Raw genomic sequence first — 23,727 nt, forward strand, 5'->3', positions numbered from 1 at the left:
GAGGATGAGGATGAGGATGAGGATGAGGATGAAGATGAGGATGAGGATGAGGATGAGGATGAGGATGAGGATGAAGATGAGGATGAGGATGAGGATGAGGATGAGGATGAGGATGAGGATGAGGATGAAGATGAGGATGAGGATGAGGATGAGGATGAGAAGTCTCCTCATGAGAGACAAGGTTGGGGTGTGTGGAGGCGATTCGGGAGAGAAGGAGACGACACAGTTGGTACGATACTGGTAGAGAGCCGGTGTGTGGAGGCCTACAGCAATGTTTCTCTACTGCGATGAGCATCTGAAATGAAGGAGTTTGTAATATGTGCTCATGTGTGCTCAGGATGCTCGGACAAGTCTCGAGAACATCATTCAAGCCAGGGCTGAAGCTTTTCATCGATTTGCGAACCAAACAGGGTATTCGATTTCTCTCCTCGGACGGGGAGTCGCACAAGAGGCAGAGACCGCAGCCTAGGAGCTTAAACTTGTCTATCCCCTCGTATGTCGTGTGGGGCTCCGGCACCAATGTGGGAAAGACTTTGATATCAGCAGGAATCTGCAACTTTCTTAGCAAGGATCAGGCAAGGATGGTCGGCAGACGGGTTGTGGTGATCCTTCATGACAGGAGAGGTCTGTCATGTTCATCAAGCCCGTTCAAACAGGATTCCCTGAAGACTCAGATGCAGACACTGTAGCTGCTGTTTGCGGAGGAAGGAGTGAGGTACCCCCCATCCCCCACCTCCTTGCCACCCCTGAGCTCTGGCCAAGGTGGGAGAGCATGCGTCCCAGATCTTGATCAACGGACCTGAAGTCTCGTACTTCCCTGATCTTCTTCACCAAGATCAAGCATGCAACGTGCTGGCAAGGACCGAGTTCGCCTGGTCGCATGCTGTCGGCCCCCACCTGGCCGTGCAGATGGAGGGGAGGGCAGTTTCCGACGAGCAGATTCTGCAGCGGCTGCAAGAGGAGCTGAGCACCTTCGGGGAGAGAGGGGGAGGCGCGAAGAAGTTTGCTATCATCGAGACAGCAGGCGCTGTGAGGAGGAGACGCTGCGAGCTCTCGGGGCAGTGACTCGGTCACAGGTCAACAGTCCTGCCCCTTCGGGCACCAGCCAAGTGGACTTGCTGCGGGACTTGCGACTTCCGGGGATCCTAATAGGAGACGGACAGATCGGAGGAATATCAAGCACAGTCTCAGGCAAGGGGATGGGGACAGGAGGAGGAGGCGAGAAGGATTGGAGGGGTAGAGAGGGAGTTGGAGAGGTTTTGGAGAAAGAGCGAAGTGCGAGGCGGGCAGGGGGGGCAAGGGGGCAGGGGAGCAGGAGGAAGTGATTGTTATGCATGTGCCTTGTAGCGATGGAGAGTCTGCTCCTGCGGGGAATAGACATCTCTTGCATCGTTATGCTCGACATGGGGCTGAGAAACGAGGAAGCAGTCGCAAATGTAACATCCTCCTCCTCCACCACCACTACCTCCGCCTCCTCCACCACCACCACCACCACCACCACCTCCTCCTCCTCCTCCTCCTCCTCCTCCTCCTCCACTTTCAACTCGAATACTGTCACCTGTGCTACAACCTTCCTGCTTCTCCTCTTTCAATCTCCTCCTCGTTCACCACCGGCATTGCCACTTCCGAGTTCATGCTCCCTGTGGTCCTTTCACTTCAAACTCTTACCTTCTTATTCATATTCGTGTTGCAGATGGTGAAGAAAGGGTTTGGAGGGTATACAGGGAAAAGGTTGCGAGCTGGCTGCTGAGGAGAGAGTGTGACTGTGCTGGCTGGCAGCATTCCAGTCTTCGGCCTGCCTCCTCTCCCTCGCCGGAGATCAAACTTCTCCGCTGCTGCCCTGAGGTCATGGTTTCTGCAGTGCCAGGACAAGTTCGAAAAGGTTTGAAAGAGTGGGAGGGGAATGGAAGGCAAGGGAAGGGGAGAGAAGAAAAGGATGGGGTGAGGAGAGGAAGTGAAAGGAAAGAAGTGAGAATCGTTCTAGAAAAGTTGAGAGGAAAGAATAACGATGAGATTTGAGGCAGGAACTGTAGTAGACTGAAAGTATTGAGTAAGAGCAAACCATGATTGGGCGGGCAGAAGAGTGCATTAGGGAGAGCAAGAGGAGGAGCAAGAGGAGGAGTAAGAGGAGGAAGACGGTGACTGACTGGCTGCAGGTCACTAAGTTGATGGAGGCGGATCACAAAGAACGCCTGCAGCTTCTTGCGGTCTGCGACTCCCTTCCACTGTCCCCCTCCGCTCTCTCTCCTCCCTTTCAACTCTCTTCTCCTATCTCTCTCCCTTCCCTCTCCTCCCTCCGTCTCCTCTCACTCCTCGTCCTCTTCCTTGGATTTCTGACATGTTTTGTTTCAGTCTGCAGAGGAGCGAGCGAGAAGCTCCGTCTGGTGGCCCTTCACTCAGCATGACCTCGTGCAGTCGGTCACACACATTGATGCTCGCGCTGGAGAGGACTGGTGGCACATGCTCCTCTTGCCCTCCTCCTCCTCATCCTCCTCCTCATCCTGCTCCTCCTCTCGTTCGACTCCTCCTCCTCCTCCTCTCTCATCCTCCTCCTCCTCCCCCTCCATGCATCCATGCTTCTTTGCTGTGCTCATGCTGTCTTACCAGGTGGGTCTACTCCAAGGGTTCGATGAGCCGGGAGGCTCCTCCCGCACTTCTCCGCTGGATGGACGGGGCAGCGTCTTGGTGGACGCAGGTGTGGCGAGTTGGGGAAGGAGTTCTAGCGAAGTGACCAACTTCAAGGGAGTGGATGCGAGACTCCACCAGTTGTTAACGAAAGCTCTCGGTGATCTTGCTCAGCCTACTTCTCCGCCGCTCCTGCTCCTGCTCCTGCTCCTGCTCCTGCTCCTGCTCCTGCTCCTGCTCCTGCTCCTGCTCCTGCTCCTGCTCCTGCTCCTGCTTTTCCTTCTTCCCATCCCTTTTCCTATTCCTTCTGTCCGTCGGCTCTTTGTGATTGCCTTCATATGTTGATCTTGACTACAGCGTATGGATGTGGGAGATATGGCCATGTTCTGTTCCCAGAGAACTCGCATGAGGCAGCTTTACAGGCAAGAGAAGGAGGACGGAGGAGGCGTCAGTGATAAGAGACGGAGGAGAGGAGGGAAGGAGACTGAACTGTTCGCTGGCAGCTGACCGAGCGGATCTTGAAAGGACCAGCGAGGGGCTGGGGCTCGAGAGTGTTCTTCTCAGATGACGGGTCAACTGCTGTGGAGGTTGTGGCTGCAGGTGGTAGGAGGGCGAGGAGAGTAATTGGATTGCAGGTCGCGCTGAAGATGGCTATGAGGAAGTTCATGCGAACGCACTCGCTGCTGGAGGTCGACCTCTCCTGAGGTTGGGATGTTGCTGAGCATTTGCTGAGCAGAAGTCGCCAGAGGAGCTGTCGAAGTTGAAGGTGAGAGGAGGAGGGGGGCAGGGAGAGGGAGGAGGAGTCAGGCAGCACGATCAGTATAGACTGCAAGAGACTGAGGGACTGAGAGGAGGAGGTGGAGGTTTAGTCCCGTGACATGTCAGATCGCTGACTGTTGAGTTTGGTTCGTGCAGGTCCGCATCATGGGCCTCAAGGGGTCGTATCATGGAGACACTCTTGGAGCCATGAACGCGCAAGCCCCGTCCGTGTTCACAGGCTTCAAGCAGGTGGTCCTCACGTTCACTCTCTTCCTCCTCCTCCTCACCCTCCACTGCCTCCACTTCCTTTTCTACTTCCTCCTCTTGCTCGTCTGCTTCGTTCTCTGTTCTTGACCTTCTTCGGCCTTTCGATCACCTGCAGATGCCCTGGTACGACCCCAAGGGTGTCTGGCTCGACATCCCAACGCTAGCCATCGTCAAGGGAGAGTGGCGCATCGACCTGTCTGCCATCCCTCAAGGTTCCACTTCGACTAACTGCTGTGAACGCCTTCCTCTCTCCCTTCCCTTCCCTTCCCTTCCCTTCTCCTCTCCTCCTCTTTCCCTTCCCTTCCCTTCCCTTCCTCTCTCCCTTCCCTTCCCTTCCCTTCCCTTCTCCTCCTCTCTCCCTTCCCTTCCCTTCCCTGAACTTCCCCCCCCCCCCGCGCTTTCTTCTATACCGTAACACCGCTGCATTTCAGTCACCGAGCAAGATTCGAACTTGACCTTTGCAAGGTCTGTGTTCCTTAGCATTGATCAAGTCTGATGTGCGGGAGCAGCTGGGAAGCAGCTCTTGACATGCCGAAGCGTTCGGTGTCCTCCCTGGCCACGTCGTACAGGTGATCCATGTTCCTCTTCTTCATATGTGCCTCTCCCCCTCCTTCTCTTCATACGTGCCCTTTCCCATCCTCCTCTTCATATGTGCTCCTTTCTGTTCTGCTTGTTCTTGGCTCTCACTGCATCGCACAGAAAGTATATCACGTCACATTTCGACAACTTGCCCGATGAGGCGACTAATCTCATGTGACCAGCAAGTGTTTGACGCATATCGACAGAACATCAAGATAGGAGCTCTGGTCCTCGAGATCGCCATGCATGGAGCTGGAGGGATGGATTTCATCGACCCTCTCTTTCAGCGCATCCTCGCGGAGGAGGCGACGAAGCGCCGGTGCCTCTCTTGTCTGCGACAAGCAGCGGAGGCGTGACTAGGCTTGCAGCATCCCAGTCATAGCCGATGAGGTCTTCAGCGGCATGTGGAGGCTTGGAATGCAAACAGCCTGTAGCATGGGAGGCTTCCATCCTGATATTGCCTGCTATTCAAAGGTTATGACACTTTCCCTCTGCGCACTCCCTTGCTTCCTACCTTGATCCCTTCTTGTCGCTTTCCTTGCTGCTCCCCTCCCTGTGCCCTCCTCGGCTTTGCCTGCTCTCTTGTCCTGTCCTATGCTCTTTGCAAGACGAGTTGATGACCTCTGGTCCTGCCAGCTTCTCACAGGAGGAACGGTCCCTCTGGCGCTCACGGTAGCCTCCGAAGATGTCTTTCAGGTAGAGCGAGCCTGCCTCGCAACTCCTCCAACTTTCTTCCTGTCCCTGCCTGTTGTTGCCTCCCTTTCTCTCTGCTGTCCTCACTATCCTCGTGTCGCAGGCGTTCACAGGTAGCGAGAAGAGCGAAGCTCTGCTGCACGGCCATTCCTACACCGCCCATCCCATCGGGTCAGCACGCTAGCGTCAGTTTGCCTCGTCCTCACCTCCAGCAGCTGCTCCGTCGCCATCGCTGCCTTCGACATCTTTTCAGATCCCGAGCTCAATCCCAACCTCTCCGCCAAGCAGGACAAGGTCTTCTCCCTCCCATCTCGCCTTCTCCTCTCATCCTTCCCAGCTGGTGGAGCTCTGGCCCATGGACAAAGTCGTCGCGCTCTCCCAGCGAGCAGTGGTCAAGAGGTAGTCTGACTCGCGGGCCTGGTCGCTCTGACTTCCTTCAGAGTCGTTCCTCTTGGCACCGTACTTGTTCTTGAGCTGCAGACTGTTGGGAGCTCCGAACAGGCGTTCGAGGGGTACGCCTCTTCCCTAGCCAAGCCCTACGTGGAGAAGCTGAGAGAGAGGTTGTGCTGGTGTAGGAGGAGGAAGAGGCTGAGAGCATGCGGCAGGGGCATCTTCTTGCGACCTCTTGGGAACGTGATGTACGTCATGGTCACGCCGACAACAAGCCCGAGCAAGTGTAGAGAGATACTAGATCTGATCGCCGACGTGATCCCAGCATAATGTGACTGAGGTGACGTCGCTACACGTTCCACTTGCTGGTCATGGAGAGTCATGGCTGTGACTTGCTGGGTTCAAGCGTGTGAAACGAATCGCAGTGGAAGACAGCAGTTGTGAGTCGCAGCCAAGTTCATTACAAACATTACGGGCTGATAAAGGTCTTGTTCATAAAGGAATCAAAAGTGGCAGTGAGACCAACGACTGCTCGAGAATAGAAAGAGAAAAGACATCGAAAGAAATGATCATTTTCACAACGCCTGCATCATTATCATCATTTTGTTTCTAATTGTACATGTTGCAAGTGCGCAAGTGAAGATTCCTCAGTCTGATCGATCTACGCCTTTGGACAAGTTCCATTCTCGGCTGAGTATGTGTGGCACGGAAGCTTACAGGGCCTGCTTTCCTCTCTTGTTAGCAGCTCAGGTTGAGTCGCTTGAGTCGCTCCCACTGCTCGCCCTCCGCTCTGCTTCTCCTACTTTCTTAGCGCTTGCCCCTACTTGTAAGTACGCGACTTGATCTAAATGCGCAGCTCCGACAGACTTTGCGTGTAGTGCCACTCCTCTCTCAGACAAGGAGCTCGAAGGGACTCCTCCCTGCTCCAGGTCAGCCTCCACAGGCTTTGCAACTGGCATCACAGATTCCATATCATGAGCTGGAGCTGGAGTCGAGCTGCCTGTTGTCCATTCGTCGGGATGACAGCATAGCGAGCACATGATGATTGAAGACGTGAGCTGTACAACGAAGAGCATGAAGTTGAATACAAAGATCGCCCATGCACTGCCAGTGAATGTCGAGCAGAACTTGCTCCCGCCGTATATCTCGTAGTCACCTGAGAGCAAGAACTTATCAGCATACTAATTACTTAGCATTGTCATCATGACAACGTACCGCAAAAAGTAGTGGCGAAAAGCGCGTATATGATAGCAAAAGACATGGCATTTAACAACAAGAAGATATCGCAGATTAGGAATGCCAGGTGGAAACCTCCCCATATCTTGTTTCGAAACTTACTGGTCGCAATCCCAAGACCTCCGAAGACGAGAGTGAAGATACCAGGAACGAGTCCCCATATTCCTATAAGCAAGAGCCCAGCCTTTGCGTCCCTTCTGTCTTGTTCACAAGTCGAAAAGCTATAGTAGTAATAGTCCGAAGACCGAATGGTTGAAGTAGAAATGTTGCTGTTGTTGATCTTGTTTTTGGTGCTTTTTTGAATCCATCTCAAACTTCCAAGAAGGTTTGTGAGAGCACGGCGATTGCTGTACCCCGCGTTGTAGCCCGAGTTGTACGCCGAGGGCATATCTTGATTGTAGTCCGAGGTTGAGGATTGGTCTGCTCTGTCGCTGTTGTAGTAGCCCGAGTAATAGCCTGTGTTGTAGTAGCCTGAATAGCCGTAGGTGTCATAAATGCTATGACCGGTGTTGTACCCCGAGTTGAAGCCCGCGTTGAAGCCCGAGTTGTACGCTAGCCTGTAGGTGGTCAACGCGTCTCCCTGGTCGTATCCGTTGCAGTATCCGGAGTTGTATCCGGAGTTGTATCCAGAGTTGTAGTCATAGCTATGCCCCGACAAGGCGCTCGAGCTGTATGCTCCGCTTTTCCCGGTGTAGTAGGCGGTGGAGTACAGGGTGCTGGTGTAGTCATAGGAGGAGTATCCGTTGTTGACGCTGGAGTAAGCGGAGTTGTATCCGTAATTGTAGTATCCCTTGTTGTATCCCCTATTGTATCCGTAGTTGTATCCGTCATTGTAGCTTGACCTGAACGTCGTGTCGTATCCTTTGTTGAAGCCCTTGTTGTATCCGTAGTTGTATCCGGTGTTGTATCCAGAGTTGTATCCGGAGTTGGAGGAGGAAGAGCTGCTGCTGCTCGAGGATGAAGACGAAGACGGGCAGGTTGGGGGCGTGTAGGCGGCTGGGACCACTCCAGCAATGAACAAGGCGAACCCGAGCACCATGCTCACGATGGTCGCAGGAAAGATAGAAGTCATGGAACAGTTGCACATGGTTGGTAGCTGTGGGTATGTTCGAGTACTGAAGCAATGGAGCAAGTTGTGATGGCGAAGCACTCGCACCTGCTCCACTTATGTTTCCCCTACATCCCCTACATCCCCTACATCCTCTACATCCCCTACATCCCCTACCCTCCTCTCTACTTCACCTTGCACCCAGGGGTCCATGCTGGTCAACCTGCGCCCAGGCGAAGGAAGCGTGTAGGGCCTGACGCATCGCAAATGTCACCAAGAGCCTTAGCAGGCCACCCCCACCCCCTCTATACCCCTGAAAGATGCTAGTACCGGTTGCTTCTTGAAGGGGGTAGAAAAACATTGCCATCAACACGTATCCTTTCGCACCTACTGCAGTTAAGTCGATGCAGGTTTTAATTGCAAGCAGCTTGAAGCAACATCATATCACAACCAGTAGGTTTTCATTGCAAGCAACATGAAGCATATGCTGTGCAACACTCCAACATGAGCGCGCCATCGTTAGGCAGTGAATGGACCCCCGCCACATCCCAAATCCTAAAGAGAGGTTTGATACTATGGGTCCCCTACCATATCTATGTGCGAAATCCTCAGAAATCCTGCTGAAAATCGATTGGAAGGCAAAATTCGCGAAATTTTCTCCGAAAGAATCGATTGGAGGGAAGTAGCAACAGAACCTTTTCAATGATGGAGTCTCAACATCAGACTAATCTAGTGTACCACCTATTCAACTAGCTATTCTACCAGCCGGTCTACGCGCTGATCTTCTACCACTGCGAGATCATCTCGCGGCTCTGAGGTCTCCCAGGTGCTCGGGAATCTGCTCGAGACATCAAGACCCGGAGGCGTCTCGATCGGTGCATACCTCGAGGAAGCTGACGATGGCTTCTGCTGGGGACATGACGGAGGAGGTGGAGGCAGCGGAGGTGTTGACAGGCGAAGAGATGTCTTCCTGGTCGAGCCTCTGCTCCACGCACCAAGACATCAACAGAACGCCTCTCCACCAGGACGAGCTCACCGCAAGGAGATCCTCGAGATACTTGAGGAGGGCCTGCCGCCGGTGCGAGATTACGCGGTCGCTATGGCTGCCGAAAAGTTGCTTGGACGGCAAGCGGAGGGAGGAGACGTCGAGAAAGCGCTGGAGACGCTGGTGGAGCATGTGGAAGTCCTTGTACCTCCTGCGGATCTCCCAAGTAACGTCCTCATGCCGACACTGGAAGACGTAGACTGTGTGGCCGTCGTGAGGACAGCTGTAGGTGCGGAGGATAAGGAGAGAGAGACTTTTGAAGTTGACGATCCTGCGAAGAGCGTGAGGAAAAAAGCGTCACGGAAGGGATCGGAGCGACACAGCGGCAGGAGGAGAAAGAAGAGGGAGAAGGAGATAATATTAAGGATAAAAGGTGCGATGGCAGCACAGAGAAGACAATACAATCTAGAGCAAGATGAGGAGAAACAATTGCCTCGGCATCAAAATAATGAGCAAGTGCTCGACAAGTTGCAAGACAGTTGGAAGGAGAGGAGAGCACAATAGGGTTGGAGCGTTTGTTTGTGTGTGTTGTGGGGGGGGATTATGGAGACGAGGGTTGGAGAGAGATAATGACGGGAGGAGTCAGAGCGGGACAGCAAGACAGACACAGACAGATGGACGAAAAGGGAGAGAGGTCTACGGGTGGTGCAGACGGATAGAGGTAGGAATGGAGGCGCAGACACAGGCAAAATCGCGCAGGTACAGACAGAGAAAGAGAGAGGTAAAGAGCCAAGAATGCAAAACAGGGGGCAGGGGGGGGAGAGAGGGAGAGGGAGGGAGAGCGGGGAAGACAAGGGCAACACGAAGAAGAGAAGACTGGTACGAAAAAACCTGTCGCAGGTGGAGACGTCACAACCCTCCATCTCAATAGGCGAGAGACTTTGAATGCAATGCTGCATGAGTGTGCCTGCCGGCGTATCAGGTGGCGACAGATGCGACTCCTGCGCGCTCTCTCCTCTCGGTGGGGCTGCCGGGCTGCGATGCTCGCCTGTCCCAGCATGTGGAGCGTGCGAGTGGGAGGTAGAAGAGGCGTGTGGTCTCCTCTTCCCCACACTATCCATAACCTTCTTGTCTTCTACACCGTCAACCTCGCTGAGAGTAAACGTGAAGATGATAAATCCTGCTTGCTGCTCTCCATTCTTGAGCTCCACCCGGCAAATGCCGTAGCGACAGCATGACAGAGCGAGTGCGACTCTGCCGCTGGCAGTGAGACATGCTTCTGGATCTTGGGGCTTGTGAATGACTGCGCGAATCAACAGTTCCGACGTATCTTCGTCTTCTAACATGCCATGATGGCTAAGGACAACTCGGGCATCATTCTTGTCCATCATACTTCTTGGCCCATGGCCTCGCGCTGGACATGAAAGGGGGGGCGTCAAGCTCGCATGCTGGTCGATCATCATTTCGAAGAGGAACTCTTCTGCTCCATCATGTCCTATATTCCAGTAGAAGCTAAGAATGTTGATATCCACAAGGAGCGTTCTGCCCCTCCTGATCTCTCGAGGGCAGGCCTGAAGAGGGAGCAAAACATCCAAACAGCTCATCCTCGCTTGCAGCTCCTCGCCGTTGACATTCCAACGTTCATCGACATGATGGCTCGCATTAGAAAAATCGATCACAGCTCCTTTCCAAACACACTTGCCCGTTGCAGATTGAAATAAATGTGAGAACGAGAAATCTTTGCGGACCAAGTCAAGATTGATGGAAACATAATGATCCGTGTCGCATGGAATGACAATGGCAGAGCCTCCCCGTCGTAGGATTTCCGTCTGATATCTCGTGATATTCTGGCCATTCGTTAATGCATATCGCAATAGGATGATGCTTGAGCTCAATATTTCCTCAAGTTTTCTGTTGTGTTTGAAGTCAACCAAGAGTAGTTTGCTGTAGTGATTCGACAGGTGCGCTTCGACTTTCTGGCTGATCTGTTCGCTCCTCTCGTTCTGCCGTTTCATCAAGATACAACGCATCACATCTTGCACGTTCTCATTTACAACCCTACCAAGAATCTTGTCAAGTTGTGAAGTGTCGTTCCAACAACATTTTTCCTCACCTCCCTAGGGCCTGCAGTGAAGGAGCATCGACGACATTCTTGACCTTAACATACATGTGCGGCCAACCATCACTTGTCTTTGAGACATTCAAAATCAGAGATGCACAATTGAAGTTCAAGGAGAAGGCAACCGAATTCGAAGACGACAATGAACTGGACACGGTTCCTTCAGTGTTGCTCAGCATTTGGCTCCATCCCTTCCAAAGGGGACTATCTTTGATCAGATATTCCCAAGTCAATCCTTCGATGCTCACAACCTTGCCAAATCAGTGACAACCAGCAGCAGGAAGAGACCGTGACTTACTTGCTTCGTTTGGATTGAAGCCATGTCGATATGAGTGGCTACTGAAGACACGAGCTTGAAATTCCCTCCTTTCACCTCAGGTCCAGCTTCATAGTCGGCATGTTTCTCTTCTGCCATTGTCACCGTGAAGGATCGAATATCAAACGCCCCGACAGGGAGGAATTCGTCCAGCTGATTCTTGAGAGACCTGTCAACAAGGGCAGGCAGATTGTCGGGAAGGATGATCAACAAGCGAAAGGCATCAAACAAGATACGTGAAGCTCTACCGCATGCAGACGGACTCTGCTCCCAACCTGAACCATCTCTTCCTTTGCTGCGGGAGTCGATTATCGGCTCATCAACAAATAATTGCAACAAGACTTGATCCATGGCCAGCACTTCAGTGAGCAGATACAGGCACAAGACGTGAGCATCAGCCCGAGAAAGTACTTTCGCAACAAAATAACTTTCACACGATTCCGAAAGGCAGTTCAGCACAAGAAACACTCTCTTGCAACTGCCTTCTTGAGGACAGGCGCACGCGTCCTTGTCCACCATGTAGTAGTTCCAAGCAGCAAATGACAACATGAGCATGTTTGTGTTCATGTCTGATGTGACAGCAAGAAGCTGGACTGACAAGTAAATAAAGATGCATTTGATAATTGAGAATCCTATCCTGTTCGAGAATGAAGAGAGGCAGCAATCCATGCTTGTACCAGATTTGTAGCCACACGAGTATACTCACCACAACTGCCAAATACGAGATGACACGCTTGTCTCTTGCATCTTCACTTCCATGAGTTGAGATATTGGAAATACAGGGCCTCCTCTCCTTCACTCGCGGTCTCTCCTGCCTCTTCCGATAGCAAGTTCGCCTCCTACGCCTCCCTCGCCATGCTGCTGGTACATCGATTGAGCCTGATTCAAACTGATTCGCCTTTGATTCAAATGGATTCAACCGCACAAAAGAGGCGGACTCGAAGTTGGCCCAGCCGCCGGCGACTCCCGTGTTTGAGAGTCAAGTCCTCTTCCTTGGCCAGTGAAAGAAGCAAGTTTGCTCCGCCGGGCAAGTTTGCCTTTTCTCTTTCCGAAGTTCAGCTTCGGACCGTACCGTATCGACCCGCCTCACCAAAATACTAGGTCGGTAGAGGAGGCAGCGAAAACTGCTACAAGCTTGAGGGCTCACTGAGTCCTGACGAGTCGTAGTGACATAAACCATGTCCCAGGCGGTAGAGAGGACCCTACCCCATCACTACCCGAAAACCACCCAACCCCATGCCCCCTATCCTTCTCTTCATATACTTACCCTCGCTCCTCCTCTCTTGCCTTGCTAGTAAAAGCCCATCCCTCCTGCCTCGTACATCCACCCGATATGTGTAAGTGTTCCAGCTCCTCCGTCCTTCCTGCGACCATCGTGAGCATGGTGCTCGGGTTCGCCTTGTTCATTGCTGGAGTGGTCCCAGCCGCCTATAAGCCCCCAGCCTGCCCGTCTCCGTCTTCATCCTCGAGCAGCAGCAGCTCTTCCTCCTCCAACTCCGGAAACTACGACACCGGATACAACACCGGATACAACACCGGATACAACAAGGGCTTCAACAAAGGATACGACACGACGTTCAGGTCAAGCTACAATGACGGATACAACTACGGATACAACTCCGGATACAACAAGGGATACTACAATTACGGATACAACTCCGCTTACTCCAGCATCAACAACGGATACTCCTCCTATGACTACACCAGCACCCTGTACTCCACCGCCTACTACACCGGGAAAAGCGGAGCATACAGCTCGAGCGCCTTGTCGGGGCATAGCTATGACTACAACTCTGGATACAACTCCGGATACAACTCCGGATACTGCAACGGATACGACCAGGGAGACGCGTTGACCACCTACAGGCTAGCGTACAACTCGGGCTTCAACGCGGGCTTCAACTCGGGGTACAACACCGGTCATAGCATTTATGACACCTACGGCTATTCAGGCTACTACAACACAGGCTATTACTCGGGCTACTACAACAGCGACAGAGCAGACCAATCCTCAACCTCGGACTACAATCAAGATATGCCCTCGGCGTACAACTCGGGCTACAACGCGGGGTACTACAGCGGCTCCTACTCACAGACGTCGAGCTCATACGGAAGCAGCAGCAGCAGCAGCAGCAGCAGCAGCAGCAGCTCATATTCATACAAATACTATTACTCAAGTTGTTACAGTGACAACAGTGAGGCAAAGTCTTTCCTCGTTTTCTTAGGAGTATGGGGAATCGTTCCTGGTATCTTCACTCTCGTCTTCGGAGGTCTTGGGATCGCGTTCAGCCGCATGCGAACGAAGCTGCTGGGAGGCTTTCACCTCGCGTACCTGATCATTGACATCCTTTTGTTGATGACTAGCATGATCATTTCCTTCTACTTCGGATTGTTTGCCTCAGTGGTTTGTGGTGAGTTGTCTGCAAGTGCTGTAAGCTGGATAGAGGCGCTGACGGCTTTGTGATTTCTGCAGATGAATACGAGATATACGGCAAGTTCTGCTCGACATTCACTGGCAGTGCATGGGCGATCTTTGTATTCAGCTTCATGCTCTTCGTTGTACAGCTCACGTCTTCAATCATCATGTGCTCGCTATGCTGTCATCCCGACGAATGGACAACAGGCAGCTCGACTCCAGCTCATGATATGGAGGCTCAAATGCCTGTGGCAAGCGTTGCATTTGCCAAGCATGAACCCAGCCCTGCTGTCCAGCCGAAGGGAGTTGCAGCGTCGAAGTCGGAGACGAGCAAACCTCGGGTCGACGGCCCTCCTCCCGTTTCAGCTCTGAGCAGCCAGCCATTTACCCGCGAGCATCCTGCTGCAAGCGAGTCGTCCGTAAGCGCTTCCTCGTCGGAATCTGATGTTTGAAAAAGGAACCTTACGTTTGAAAAAGGAACCTGATGTTTGATTATGCTTTCAAAATCTTGTATCGATGATGGTCTGTAGAATGGTTACAGTAATTCTATGCTATGATTAGTTGTATTGTATCACGTCATTATCCACGTCTTAAAGTTGATTACACGCGTGGTTTGTTGTCAGACGCCTCCACCCCCTACCCAAACTCATCAAGCACATGCGCCAGGTACCGGTGCTCTCCCCCTCCCCTTCCCTTGCTTCCTCTACCACCTCTCTTCCATCTAGCTTCTTCTCTCCATAATCCCTCCCCTCCTCTTTCCGCTCCCCCTCACGACCGTCTATCCTCGCGAAAGCCCATCCCTCCCTTATGCATCTACCAACTATGAATATGGAGGCTTATACATCTACCAACTATATGTTAGTACTCCAACTCCTCCGTCCTTCCTGCAAGCATACTACGACTGCGGATACAACTCAGCTTCCTCCGGACATTCCCCCTATGACTACACCAGCACCCTATACTCCACCACCGCGTACAACTCGGGGTACAACACCGGTCACAGCACTTATGTCAGCTACCATAACCCGTACTAGTACCTTTGGGTGGACCAGCAGGAGACAGATGCTGGATGATACAGACACTCAAGAACACTCAAAATGTTTTGAAGTGGGTTACGGGTTCCTCATGTAAAAAGATTATCTGTTGTGTATCAAGTTTTCCACCATTGGTGTTGGAGATGAAAGAATCTGACGATTCGCTTTGACCCTCAGAGTGAAATGAACACTGCAAGTCACACCACACAGATAAGCCATTCCATGCTTGCTGTGTCAAAGACAAGGTAGACTATGACGCTTCGAGCTAAGAGAGCAGGGGTTTTTGCGCTCATCTTGACACAATGTCGCTCTGATCCCTTCCGTGACGCTTCTTCTCACGCTCTTCTTGGGATCGTCAACTTCAAAAGTCTCTCTCTCCTTATCCTCCCCACCTACAGCTGTCCTCACGACGGCCACATCGTCACTAGGATCTCCTTGCGGTGAGCTCGTCCTGGTGGAGAGGCGTTCTGTTGATGTCTTGGTGCGTGGAGCAGAGGCTCGACCAGGAAGACATCTCTTCGCCTGTCAACACCTCCGCTGCCTCCACCTCCTCCGTCATGTCCCCAGCAGAAGCCATCGTCAGCTTCCTCGAGGTATGCACCGATCGAGACGCCTCCGGGTCTTGATGTCTCGAGCAGATTCCCGAGCACCTGGGAGACCTCAGAGCCGCGAGAGGATCTTGTGAGCAGCGGTAAGGCCGCTCATGCCTGCCGCCTGCACCCTGTCAAGAGAGAAGTCAGTCGCCAGGGAGCGCATGGAAGCAAGGAGGCGAGGAAGAAGTCAGTGAATACCCATGATAGATATCAGCCAGTCCAGAACTTGTGAAGTCCCCGCAGACAGCAATCTTCATCTCTTCGTTGGAGGTCTCAGTCAAGCTTCCCGCACAGAAGGCTGAGCCCCATCGATGAAGGATCGGCCCGAAGGAAGCTTTCTATTGGCGGGTCATTGGCATGGCAACAAAGGAGACAGGAGAAGCTACTACCTTGGGCAGGTCATAGCCAAGTTCCTTGAGCAGCGCCTCTCCGCTCCTGCATAGCTCCTCGAGGACAATCTTCTCTTTTTCCTTGTTCTCTTCCGACCTCCATCTGTCCGACAGCTTCGCAGCAGCACTCGTCGACCCATAGACCTCCTCGTACTTGCGAGCGAAGTCATGGGTGGAGTGCAGTACCAGGGAGGAGAATCCCCCGACGTTGTTGCGGATGACTCGTGAGATCACATCATGATGGGATACATCCAGCACGTCAAACGGAAGAGAGTCGATCATGTCTGCTCCTTCCCCCTGGTAGGCGAGCATCGCCACCATGACCGGCGATGATCTCACAGCCTGCAGCTCTCCCACCAGCGAGTTGAGCGCTGGGAACTCTTGGCTGTGAAGGAGATATTTCATTCTCAACGGTCAGTCTCAGCGCATCAAGGAAGAATCGACTAACCTGAGCTTCTGAAGAGGCGGCGGCGAGCCGAACACTTGCTCCCAGCGTTTGTGTCCGACGGTGTGACTGGTGACCACACACCAATCGAATCTACCAACCTCCTTCTTCATGCAGAGTCAGCGGCATCTTCGTGCCCTCCTTCCTCATCAACCTTCTCCTTGTCGAAGAAGACCCACTCGCCATCCCTCTTTGAAATCTCCGATACCTGAGTCTGCAAATGTTTACAATGAGGTCGAAAGCCCTTGTGGGAGGAATACCTGGTACTGTACTTGTACACCTTCAAGCAGGGACTCACAGAGAGAAGTCATGTCAGGCTGAGCCACAAACTTCTTCGCCATCTTCACTTGCTCCATCCCTTTGGTCTTCCAATCCAACGAGTAGACTTGAGCGCTGCTCTCCTTCACCACTCCCTTGGAGACATAGCGCTCCATCAGGCCCGTGAACTCGGGGTCGTCGACCACGAACAACGGAGCTCCGTGGTTGATCGCAAGTCCTGGATGCTCTCTTGTCTTTCTCGTCGCCATGCGACCTCCAGCTCCCCTCCCCTGTCATCGAGTCACCCTCAGATCGCATGTGAGACACGCCAACCATCTCGAAGACGGAAACCGAGGCGCCAGCATCTTGAAGTACACGAGCCAGGGAGCTTCCGGCTATACCCGCACCCACAACTCCAACCCGTTGCATCCCCTTGAGGGAGTGAGAGAGAGAGGAGGACATGCTGCGGCATGTGTAAGGCTCTGCTACTCGATGCAGGGTCAACGATGATTGATGAGGAGAAAACGCCGCAGGAGTGTAAGAAGAGCTTGGAAAGGCGGAGGAGGCAGAGGAAGGAGGAGGAGGAGGAGGAGGAGGAGGATGGAATGCTGCAGGGCTGCTGAGAGAGCAGAGCATCGGGAGCATCCCAGCGAAAGTTCGCCTCCCCAGCATCGCGCTTTGTGAGGACAAAAAATTAGCAGAGGGGCTCGGTGTTGCCTGGTTAAAAGCTGAGTTCACATCGCGATGGCCGTTTGACAAGAGACCAGGTGGGAGAGGAGGGGAGGAGATGATGATTGGAAGAGAAGGTGGGATAGTTGCGATGAGATGAGAAATGCAGGGGAAGGGGAAGGGGAAGGGGAAGAAGCGACTTCAATCAGCTTTACACGCGCTGAATAAGAATCGTTCTGCTCCTGACTTTGTGATTCTAACAAATCTTTGTCTGATTCTCACAGCTGGCTTAGAGCGACAGAGGAATGGAGTCAGGGCTTAGGGTGCTGTCGCAGCGATCAAAGGTCTTGAGAAACTTCAGAGCAACATGGCCAACTATCACAGACATGGTCCGATCGCGTCACGAGTGGTTCTCCCTGCGCTGACACTCATTAGTTGTGGAGGGGCCGCTTCCTCTTCTATGACGTCGCTCTCCTTGCATACTCGGTCCAGGTCTGCTTGCTGACCCGATGGAAGCCTCGGGCCGATAACTCTCACAAGGTCCTCCGCACGTACGGGATCGGTGCAATCATCCGCTCTCCCAAGATCTGCTTGATCGCGCTTCCATGGGCAGGTGCCCTTCCACTGCTGCTTGTTTGTTTCCTGATACCGTGCAAAGGTCGCGCATGCCATCGACTGTTGCACTTTCTCCTTTCAATTCCAGTGCTTCCAGCACAATTGATTTTCAACCATGTGAAAGAATGTTTCGCTCTCCATTTCAAATCACTCTGAGGTACAGGGCATCTTTGCCAAAATGTTTCCCAAGAACTTCGAGTCTGTAAACAGCGAGATGAAAAAATATGCTGTTTTTCTGCAGAAGAACTTTGAAGGTGCAGCACAACACAAAAATAAGGAGCGCGATTCAGACGTAACGGTTTGTGCTGACAGGCATACCGGTAGTCATCTCAACTCCTGGTACTCTGCTGCAGGAGAATTCAACCATGATGATTCCCTTTGTCTTCAGATGGAGTGAATCTTTCCGGCATGTTCTTTCTTGGTGTTTCTTGTGCGCTGTCGTTTTCCTCGACTGATTCTTACGTAGGGAAGGAGCGTGGAGCCGGGACAGGCAGGCGAGCAGACATAATATGACTTCCACCCATCCTTTCACTGAAACCATTCGCAATCAGCATTCATGGTCCAAGCATCATTCGGTTCAATGGAAACGGGGAGGTTTGAGGTTCTGGTCTTGTGCGATGGATGATCATGTTGTCGGAAGGCGTGGGAGTACATCGACCCAGGCTCAGTAAGAGATTATGTCGACCAGGTTTGACTTGTACAGGTCACGTGTGACTCGTTGAGACTAGCATCCGCAGGGCATCAACCTTTTGGTATTCAACTATCGGTATTTGAAAAATTGCAGCAAGAAAATGAAAAGGCATTGAAAGATATTACCAGGGGTGTCAATGAGAGCACTTGGGCCCCTGTGTTTGGAAGCCAAGTATTGGGAGAGTTGATTGGAAGGTGAGCAACTCCCGTAATGTTTTGCTGGCTACCTTTTGACATGACAGTCTCGAAGATACACGACGATTGAGCGCGATGGCATCGTCCTGGACTGCATGAGTGTGATACAGTATGTCGTGAAGGGGCTGGGAGTGAAGGAGGATAAAGTGACGATGACATCTGTGCTCGTTGTTTGCATGACGAGGTCGACAGGTTCTTCTTCTGGGTCACTCCATCGGAGGAGCTTTCAGTCTCCAGGCTTCTGTCAAGCATCATCCGAGGTAGATTCATCATCTCTCCTCTCCCCCTTCCTTCTCCCATTCCCCTCTTTCCCCTCCTCAGGCGGAGCGCCTCTTTTGACATGAGATGGCAGAGCCTGTATCTGCAGTAGTAGATCATTCTCTAAGTTGTCTTGTACCGTAAGGGAGCATGCTGCCGAATTTCTTGGAGTTTCGCCGACGTCGTGGATTGGTAGTCAATCTTTATGGCTAAGCTTCGCATCGTGACTGCGTTTGGTTCTGACAACAGGAAAGTTCCTCAAGTGGTTGGGAGGAACGCTCGTTCACGTGACTGGCTGGGAGCTCAACTCCGTTGAAGTTTGGCACAAGACAAATGGTTTCAAATGGATTGAATTTTGCAAGTAAGCTGATCTTTGCACATCTGTGGTTGAAGCGTCACTTGTATACGTGACGGTCCCTTCTTCAGGAAAGATCACATCATTCCTGTCAAGACATCTTTATATGAAGCAGCTGGCGGAGTCGAGTCGAACAGGTGATCATATCGCTGCCTGTTTCTTTGTTCTAACGAGAAGGCGATACACAGGGTGCTGGAGCTTGAGTCTCTGCGTGGGGACAATCATAACAGGTTCTGCTCAATAGAATGAAGTTGCTGCTGACTTTCTCATCCCAGAGCCTTGACCATCATGGAACTTCGAGAGCACCTTGCTCTCGTCGAAACAGCGCTCAGTTTACCTGGAACGAGCAAGCAGGGCTGACGGGCTTTCGGAGCTATCCGTCTACATGGGCTGCTTCATGACAGTGAATATTATCTGATTTTAGGTTGAGATGTAGAGCTCATTGCTAGATGATTAAACTTCAACATATGCTGCTCGCAAGTGTCCCTCATTCCGATCAGGTCTCCAAGATCAATCTTGTTTCTCTACAGGGAGGACTCACCCTCGATGCCGCCAATCACAGCGGAGGCACTCACCTTGTTTCTTGTCGTCTATGCGCGTGCTACCGCCATCTTCTGTGGGCCCTTCTCTCTTCCTGATCTCGAACGGCTTGTCGTTCTTCTGTCCAAAGGGTCGACGAAGCTCTTCAACTTCGTCGGACTGCCCCAGCATGTGAATTCTGAAGAACAAGACGGTCATGCGCGAACTCATGCAAGAGAATGCTGTAAGATCAACCTGAATAGCTCGCTCTCCGCGATAGAGAAGGCCATGTAAACCGACACCATGAAAACGACGCGGAACTCCCCAAGTTGATATGCAATCATCCTTAAACGCTCCAAGTCATGCTGGATCGAAGTTGACTCAATACATACCCGACAAATACCATGATTGTCACAAATGCCTGTAATGATTCACCAAGTTTGTTGATATCATACTGAGCAAGATGAATCTGTCAAACACATTGAACCCCAATAGTGTTTTTTCACCTCTTTTTTCGAAAGTGTCATCACTGTTCCCTCTGCAGATTTAAATTGAAAGTGAGAGTTATCGTTCTTGAAGAAGATGGCTCTGTACATCCAGATAAACCCAAAGCTACAATAGAGCCTGGCAACAAACAAGGAATCAATGGATGACTGCAGACACCCCTCAGCACGAGGCAAGCACAGGTTTCGGTTGGGGATTCAGAAAGGGTCGACAAGTACAAGTCCGCACACCCATTACCAAGATAGAACGTAGGCGGTCAGGAACGTGACTTTAGCATTCTTTTCCTCCACTCTCGCCATCACCAGCATTCCCACCAGCCCTGCCGTGAGCTTGTTCATTGGAAGCAAAGAAGGAAGGTTTCAGGTTCAACTCACCCATCAGAAAAGTAGGAAGAACTTGTCCGGACTCCGGGACTCTCGTCACTTCCGAACTCGGAACTCGGAACTTCGGAAGGAACTTCTTGCAGTTCGGCCCGGGCGCCGCCCGGGCCCCGGAGGTTCAAAGGTCCTCCTGGGTCCGGTGTCGACTACTCGTCAGGGCCTAGAAGGCCCCGACCGTAACATCGGAGTCGGCGCGGAGAGTCGGCAGGTACTACAGGGAAGCGGGGGGGAGGGGGGTCATATCGGGGGCTCTTTTCGATGATTCAAGTAGGGGTACGGTAGTCATGATACCCTCACACCGGTGCCCCGTTGACTTCCACAGTCAGCTGTAGGGGTAGATGATCGATGAGACCCCCTTGTAGCCCACAAATCTCCATGATGGTTGAGGAAGGGGTGGGGTCCCTGCCTTCCGCCTGATTTGACTGTCAGGGTGCTACCGGTAGCTCTGGGCCAAGGAGCTTTTCCGAACTTGGTCGGTCAGCCCAATTTTCAGGTCCCTAATTGTAGTTTCAAAATTTTTGAGGTAATTTTGGGGTGAATTAATTTAAGTTGAACTTATTTTTTCAAAGAGAACCTTCCCCCATATTTGCCTACCCCTCCATCCTACCGATACTACCCCATAACCTTGGCTTCCTGCATCATACCATTTGTATCCTACCCCCAGTTTCCCCGAGTATGACCCCCTACCTTCGCACCAACTTTCTCCTCCGTTGGCGCCATGCAATGTTGAAAAGTGGCTTCGTAATTCCTGCCATAAGAGCTTCACAATCCCATGCTTGTCTGATGTCATCTTCAAACATTTAAACTACATACATCTTGTCTTGACTTGGGATATTCTCTGTGGCCTCAAACCGATCGGAAGACGCCTTTAGAGTATGTTTGTTGAGCGTTCGAGTGACGATGGCACAAGGGAAACTCATTAGACAGTTCACGTGGTTTAACTCGTGCATGGCTTGCTGAGATTCAGAAATCTTATTTGCTTTTGCCTGATTGTACGACAGGAATCATGATCAATTGCCACCAGCGACGGTCTTCAAAATGATTTTTTGAATTACCATGAGAAGTGTCAGCCTTTCAATCCCTCCAGGGCTCAGAACAGGCAAACCTTTGGGTGATAGCTTTCATTTGCCGCAAGTTGCTCCTGATGATAGTCTTTCAGGTCCTGTACCCTCGAATATTCGAAGCGCTAAGCAAGACTTTGTGGTATAACTAGTTGGGTAGTTGAGGTAAACTTTATCTAACTTCTTGAAACTAGGGCATCGGGATTGCATTAGTTAGGACAAAAGCTGGCACAAATGCTGTCATGCAAGTTTGGCCAGGATCTCCAGCTGAAATTGCTGGCATTCGACGGAATGATGTGCATTGCAAATGCTCGGATGCACTTTTTTAACATTTAATCATGCATCAGGTCATGCACTCTATTGACAATGTCTGCGTTGTGGATGCTCCAATCGAGACTTTGCAGGATGCACTTCGTGGACCTGGCGGTCTGTGCCTGTGAGCTATAAAACCACATTGAAGTGTCGAACAGGATCCACCGTGAATGTCTCAGTCTTGCGAGAGCAAGTGGTTTATGATATCGGCCCAATCAAACGACATGAGTGCCAAAGTGTGAGAAGTTTGGGAGAAAACATCGCTCAGCTGCGAAAAATTTGTTCCGAGCAAAGGCATACAGGTTTGTAATCACTAATTCTGTTCATTCCTAAACGATGGATCTACAAGGATTGGACGAAGTTCTGTCGAAGCTTAATCAAACATCAATTGAAATGGACAGGGAAAGAAGAGTGTATCGTGAAGAATTGTTGAAGTCATATTCAAACGAGCAGAATGCTATATTTAAGCTTCAACATCTATCTGATCTTCTGGTGATTGTTGCAAATCACCTTTTTGGGTGGTTGATCGTTTTGAAATTAACAGTTGGACAAGATCAATCACCAGAACGAAATCCAACAATCTATGCATGCCAGAATCCATGAAATTGCGCATATGAATCAAGAAGTGTTCCAATCCTTTGAAGACATCCAGCTGGAGATTAAATCACTGCAAGATGATTTCAAATCCATAAACGAATGGTCCCAAACCAGTGGCAACAAGTATGGAGATGAAATTCAGCATTTCAACACTGACCCATACTTTCTTGCAGGATACGAAGATTTGCATCGGAGGATGAAAGCACAATGGACTGGAAAAGAAAAAATGTCGTGAAATCTACACTGGTACATGTTTTGAAAACTGATTTAAGAACAGATTTTTCCATTCAGTTTTCGTAAGAAAAATTCTCAGTCTGGTGGTACAGAGGTATGAATTTGATTGAATTTTCGTGCCAATCTGAATTTGTTTCAGAATCTCATGAGGGAGAACATGATAAACTTATTGAAAGACCACAACAAACTTATTTCACATCCTTTCTCCAGAGTCAAAAAGTTATCTGATCAGCTCCAGACTGCCAAAATGCTTCTCGGAAAGTCACAGGACCTGCTGAAAGGATGCACAAAGGATAACGCCGAAAATCTTGAGAATGTATCACCATGCCAGGTAAGCAATGAGAGAGCATAAGTCATATTAGCTTTCGTCTATCAGGGGTAAACAGCAAGTATGCTGAAGCTATTTTGTTTTACAGAGTTCGGATGTTTTGTGTAATCATAGACAAAAGATTTCTTGCTTCGACGATTCGTCTTCCGAGAAACAGAACAGCAGCTCAGATCAACGAATATCTAGGCAATGTGGAGTGTTCTCAACACCGATGGAGGCTGAGACCAGCTATACGATGGCTTCAAAACGAGTAGATCAATGTCGAATATCGTGTGGGAGCTTCAATTTGATTGGTCGAATCTATTTCAATGGAAGAGTGAGCAGGGTCAACGGGATCGCCCGAAGGGTCGATTGTATACTATCAAATCCTCAAATAGACCTGGAGGAAATCAATGACTGCATTATCATCATCGATCAAAGATCAGAAAACTTTGCTAGTCATGCCAGAAGGGCCATTCTTGCGGGTGCAACTAGCATCGTCATCATCGATGATGGTAACCTTGACCATGAAGTGATAGCAACCATATCCAGGACAATTCCAATCATTACAGTTGCAGTAGCAGAGGGCGAAATGCTGCCTGACGGATCGGAAATCAGTATTCAGTGCAGTCCCAGAGGAAATGATAACACATATCATTCTAGCAATACTATTTTGAAATACGTATCGAACCATTGCAGTGCGAGTCTCTGCAGCCAAGACATCACCGGTGAGAAACTGAAAGCTGTTCGGCATGCAATTGACAAGGAAACAGATGAACATTGTAGCATAGATCGATTATCATTAGCAGGAAAGAAACACGAGGATATTCCTGCATGTACATGCTATGAGTATGCTGGAAATTCATACGCAGGTGCGTC

The 23,727-nt window shown here is 51.1% G+C and overlaps 7 protein-coding genes across 7 annotated transcripts; 3 read left to right on the top strand and 4 right to left on the bottom strand.

Annotated features, from left to right (window-relative positions):
* Nucleotides 1–338: 338 nt before the first annotated feature.
* GUITHDRAFT_161318 (hypothetical protein) lies at nt 339–5,643 on the top strand (the record flags this gene model as incomplete). The annotated part of the gene is made up of 25 exons (XM_005839063.1): nt 339–624; nt 657–715; nt 763–1,029; nt 1,077–1,236; nt 1,348–1,436; nt 1,694–1,731; nt 1,780–1,882; nt 2,157–2,207; nt 2,353–2,453; nt 2,608–2,695; nt 2,983–3,072; nt 3,129–3,212; nt 3,261–3,314; nt 3,362–3,391; nt 3,541–3,633; nt 3,767–3,863; nt 4,161–4,220; nt 4,351–4,549; nt 4,599–4,704; nt 4,867–4,926; nt 5,027–5,094; nt 5,139–5,217; nt 5,261–5,322; nt 5,364–5,483; nt 5,529–5,643. The coding sequence occupies 25 exons, from the start codon at nt 339–341 to the stop codon at nt 5,641–5,643; spliced, it is 2,559 nt and encodes an 852-aa protein (XP_005839120.1).
* A 416-nt stretch (nt 5,644–6,059) lies between these two features.
* On the bottom strand, nt 6,060–7,636 carry GUITHDRAFT_102042 (hypothetical protein; the record flags this gene model as incomplete). Its single annotated transcript, XM_005839064.1, has 2 exons — nt 6,060–6,469; nt 6,529–7,636. 2 exons carry the CDS (start codon nt 7,634–7,636, stop codon nt 6,060–6,062), a joined length of 1,518 nt encoding a protein of 505 aa, XP_005839121.1.
* Nucleotides 7,637–8,283: 647 nt separating this feature from the next.
* On the bottom strand, nt 8,284–11,584 carry GUITHDRAFT_161319 (hypothetical protein; the record flags this gene model as incomplete). Its single annotated transcript, XM_005839065.1, has 6 exons — nt 8,284–8,435; nt 8,481–8,579; nt 8,634–8,913; nt 9,474–10,640; nt 10,696–10,952; nt 11,000–11,584. 6 exons carry the CDS (start codon nt 11,582–11,584, stop codon nt 8,397–8,399), a joined length of 2,427 nt encoding a protein of 808 aa, XP_005839122.1. The 3' UTR covers nt 8,284–8,396.
* Nucleotides 11,585–12,398: 814 nt separating this feature from the next.
* On the top strand, nt 12,399–13,885 carry GUITHDRAFT_102044 (hypothetical protein; the record flags this gene model as incomplete). Its single annotated transcript, XM_005839066.1, has 2 exons — nt 12,399–13,428; nt 13,491–13,885. 2 exons carry the CDS (start codon nt 12,399–12,401, stop codon nt 13,883–13,885), a joined length of 1,425 nt encoding a protein of 474 aa, XP_005839123.1.
* A 1,006-nt stretch (nt 13,886–14,891) lies between these two features.
* GUITHDRAFT_133871 (hypothetical protein) lies at nt 14,892–16,421 on the bottom strand (the record flags this gene model as incomplete). The annotated part of the gene is made up of 6 exons (XM_005839067.1): nt 14,892–15,181; nt 15,287–15,398; nt 15,450–15,834; nt 15,898–16,001; nt 16,049–16,108; nt 16,155–16,421. The coding sequence occupies 6 exons, from the start codon at nt 16,419–16,421 to the stop codon at nt 14,892–14,894; spliced, it is 1,218 nt and encodes a 405-aa protein (XP_005839124.1).
* Nucleotides 16,422–18,016: 1,595 nt separating this feature from the next.
* Nucleotides 18,017–19,294, top strand: GUITHDRAFT_102046 (hypothetical protein; the record flags this gene model as incomplete). Its single annotated transcript, XM_005839068.1, has 11 exons — nt 18,017–18,037; nt 18,077–18,124; nt 18,174–18,202; nt 18,256–18,321; nt 18,377–18,467; nt 18,514–18,581; nt 18,725–18,771; nt 18,829–18,940; nt 19,006–19,071; nt 19,123–19,164; nt 19,210–19,294. 11 exons carry the CDS (start codon nt 18,017–18,019, stop codon nt 19,292–19,294), a joined length of 675 nt encoding a protein of 224 aa, XP_005839125.1.
* Nucleotides 19,295–19,312: 18 nt separating this feature from the next.
* GUITHDRAFT_150699 (hypothetical protein) lies at nt 19,313–20,292 on the bottom strand. Its single transcript, XM_005839069.1, has 6 exons — nt 20,195–20,292; nt 19,960–20,077; nt 19,846–19,907; nt 19,709–19,798; nt 19,510–19,652; nt 19,313–19,458 (listed from the first exon to the last, which is right to left on the bottom strand). The coding sequence occupies exons 1-6, from the start codon at nt 20,263–20,265 to the stop codon at nt 19,445–19,447; spliced, it is 498 nt and encodes a 165-aa protein (XP_005839126.1). The 5' UTR covers nt 20,266–20,292; the 3' UTR covers nt 19,313–19,444.
* Between the last annotated feature and the right edge of the window lie 3,435 nt (nt 20,293–23,727).

Source organism: Guillardia theta (assembly GCF_000315625.1).
Source record: "Guillardia theta CCMP2712 unplaced genomic scaffold GUITHscaffold_9, whole genome shotgun sequence".
Lineage (NCBI taxonomy): Eukaryota > Cryptophyceae > Pyrenomonadales > Geminigeraceae > Guillardia > Guillardia theta.

Coding starts and splice junctions, on each gene's coding strand:
- GUITHDRAFT_150699 (XM_005839069.1), bottom strand. CDS start 20,265: ATGCTGGTGATGGCGAGAGTGGAGGAAAAGAATGCTAAAGTCACGTTC. Junction 19,799..19,845: donor ACAATCATGGTATTTGTCGG/GTATGTATTGAG, acceptor GGAGCGTTTAAG/GATGATTGCATATCAACTTG. Junction 19,653..19,708: donor GCGGAGAGCGAGCTATTCAG/GTTGATCTTACA, acceptor CTTGTTCTTCAG/AATTCACATGCTGGGGCAGT.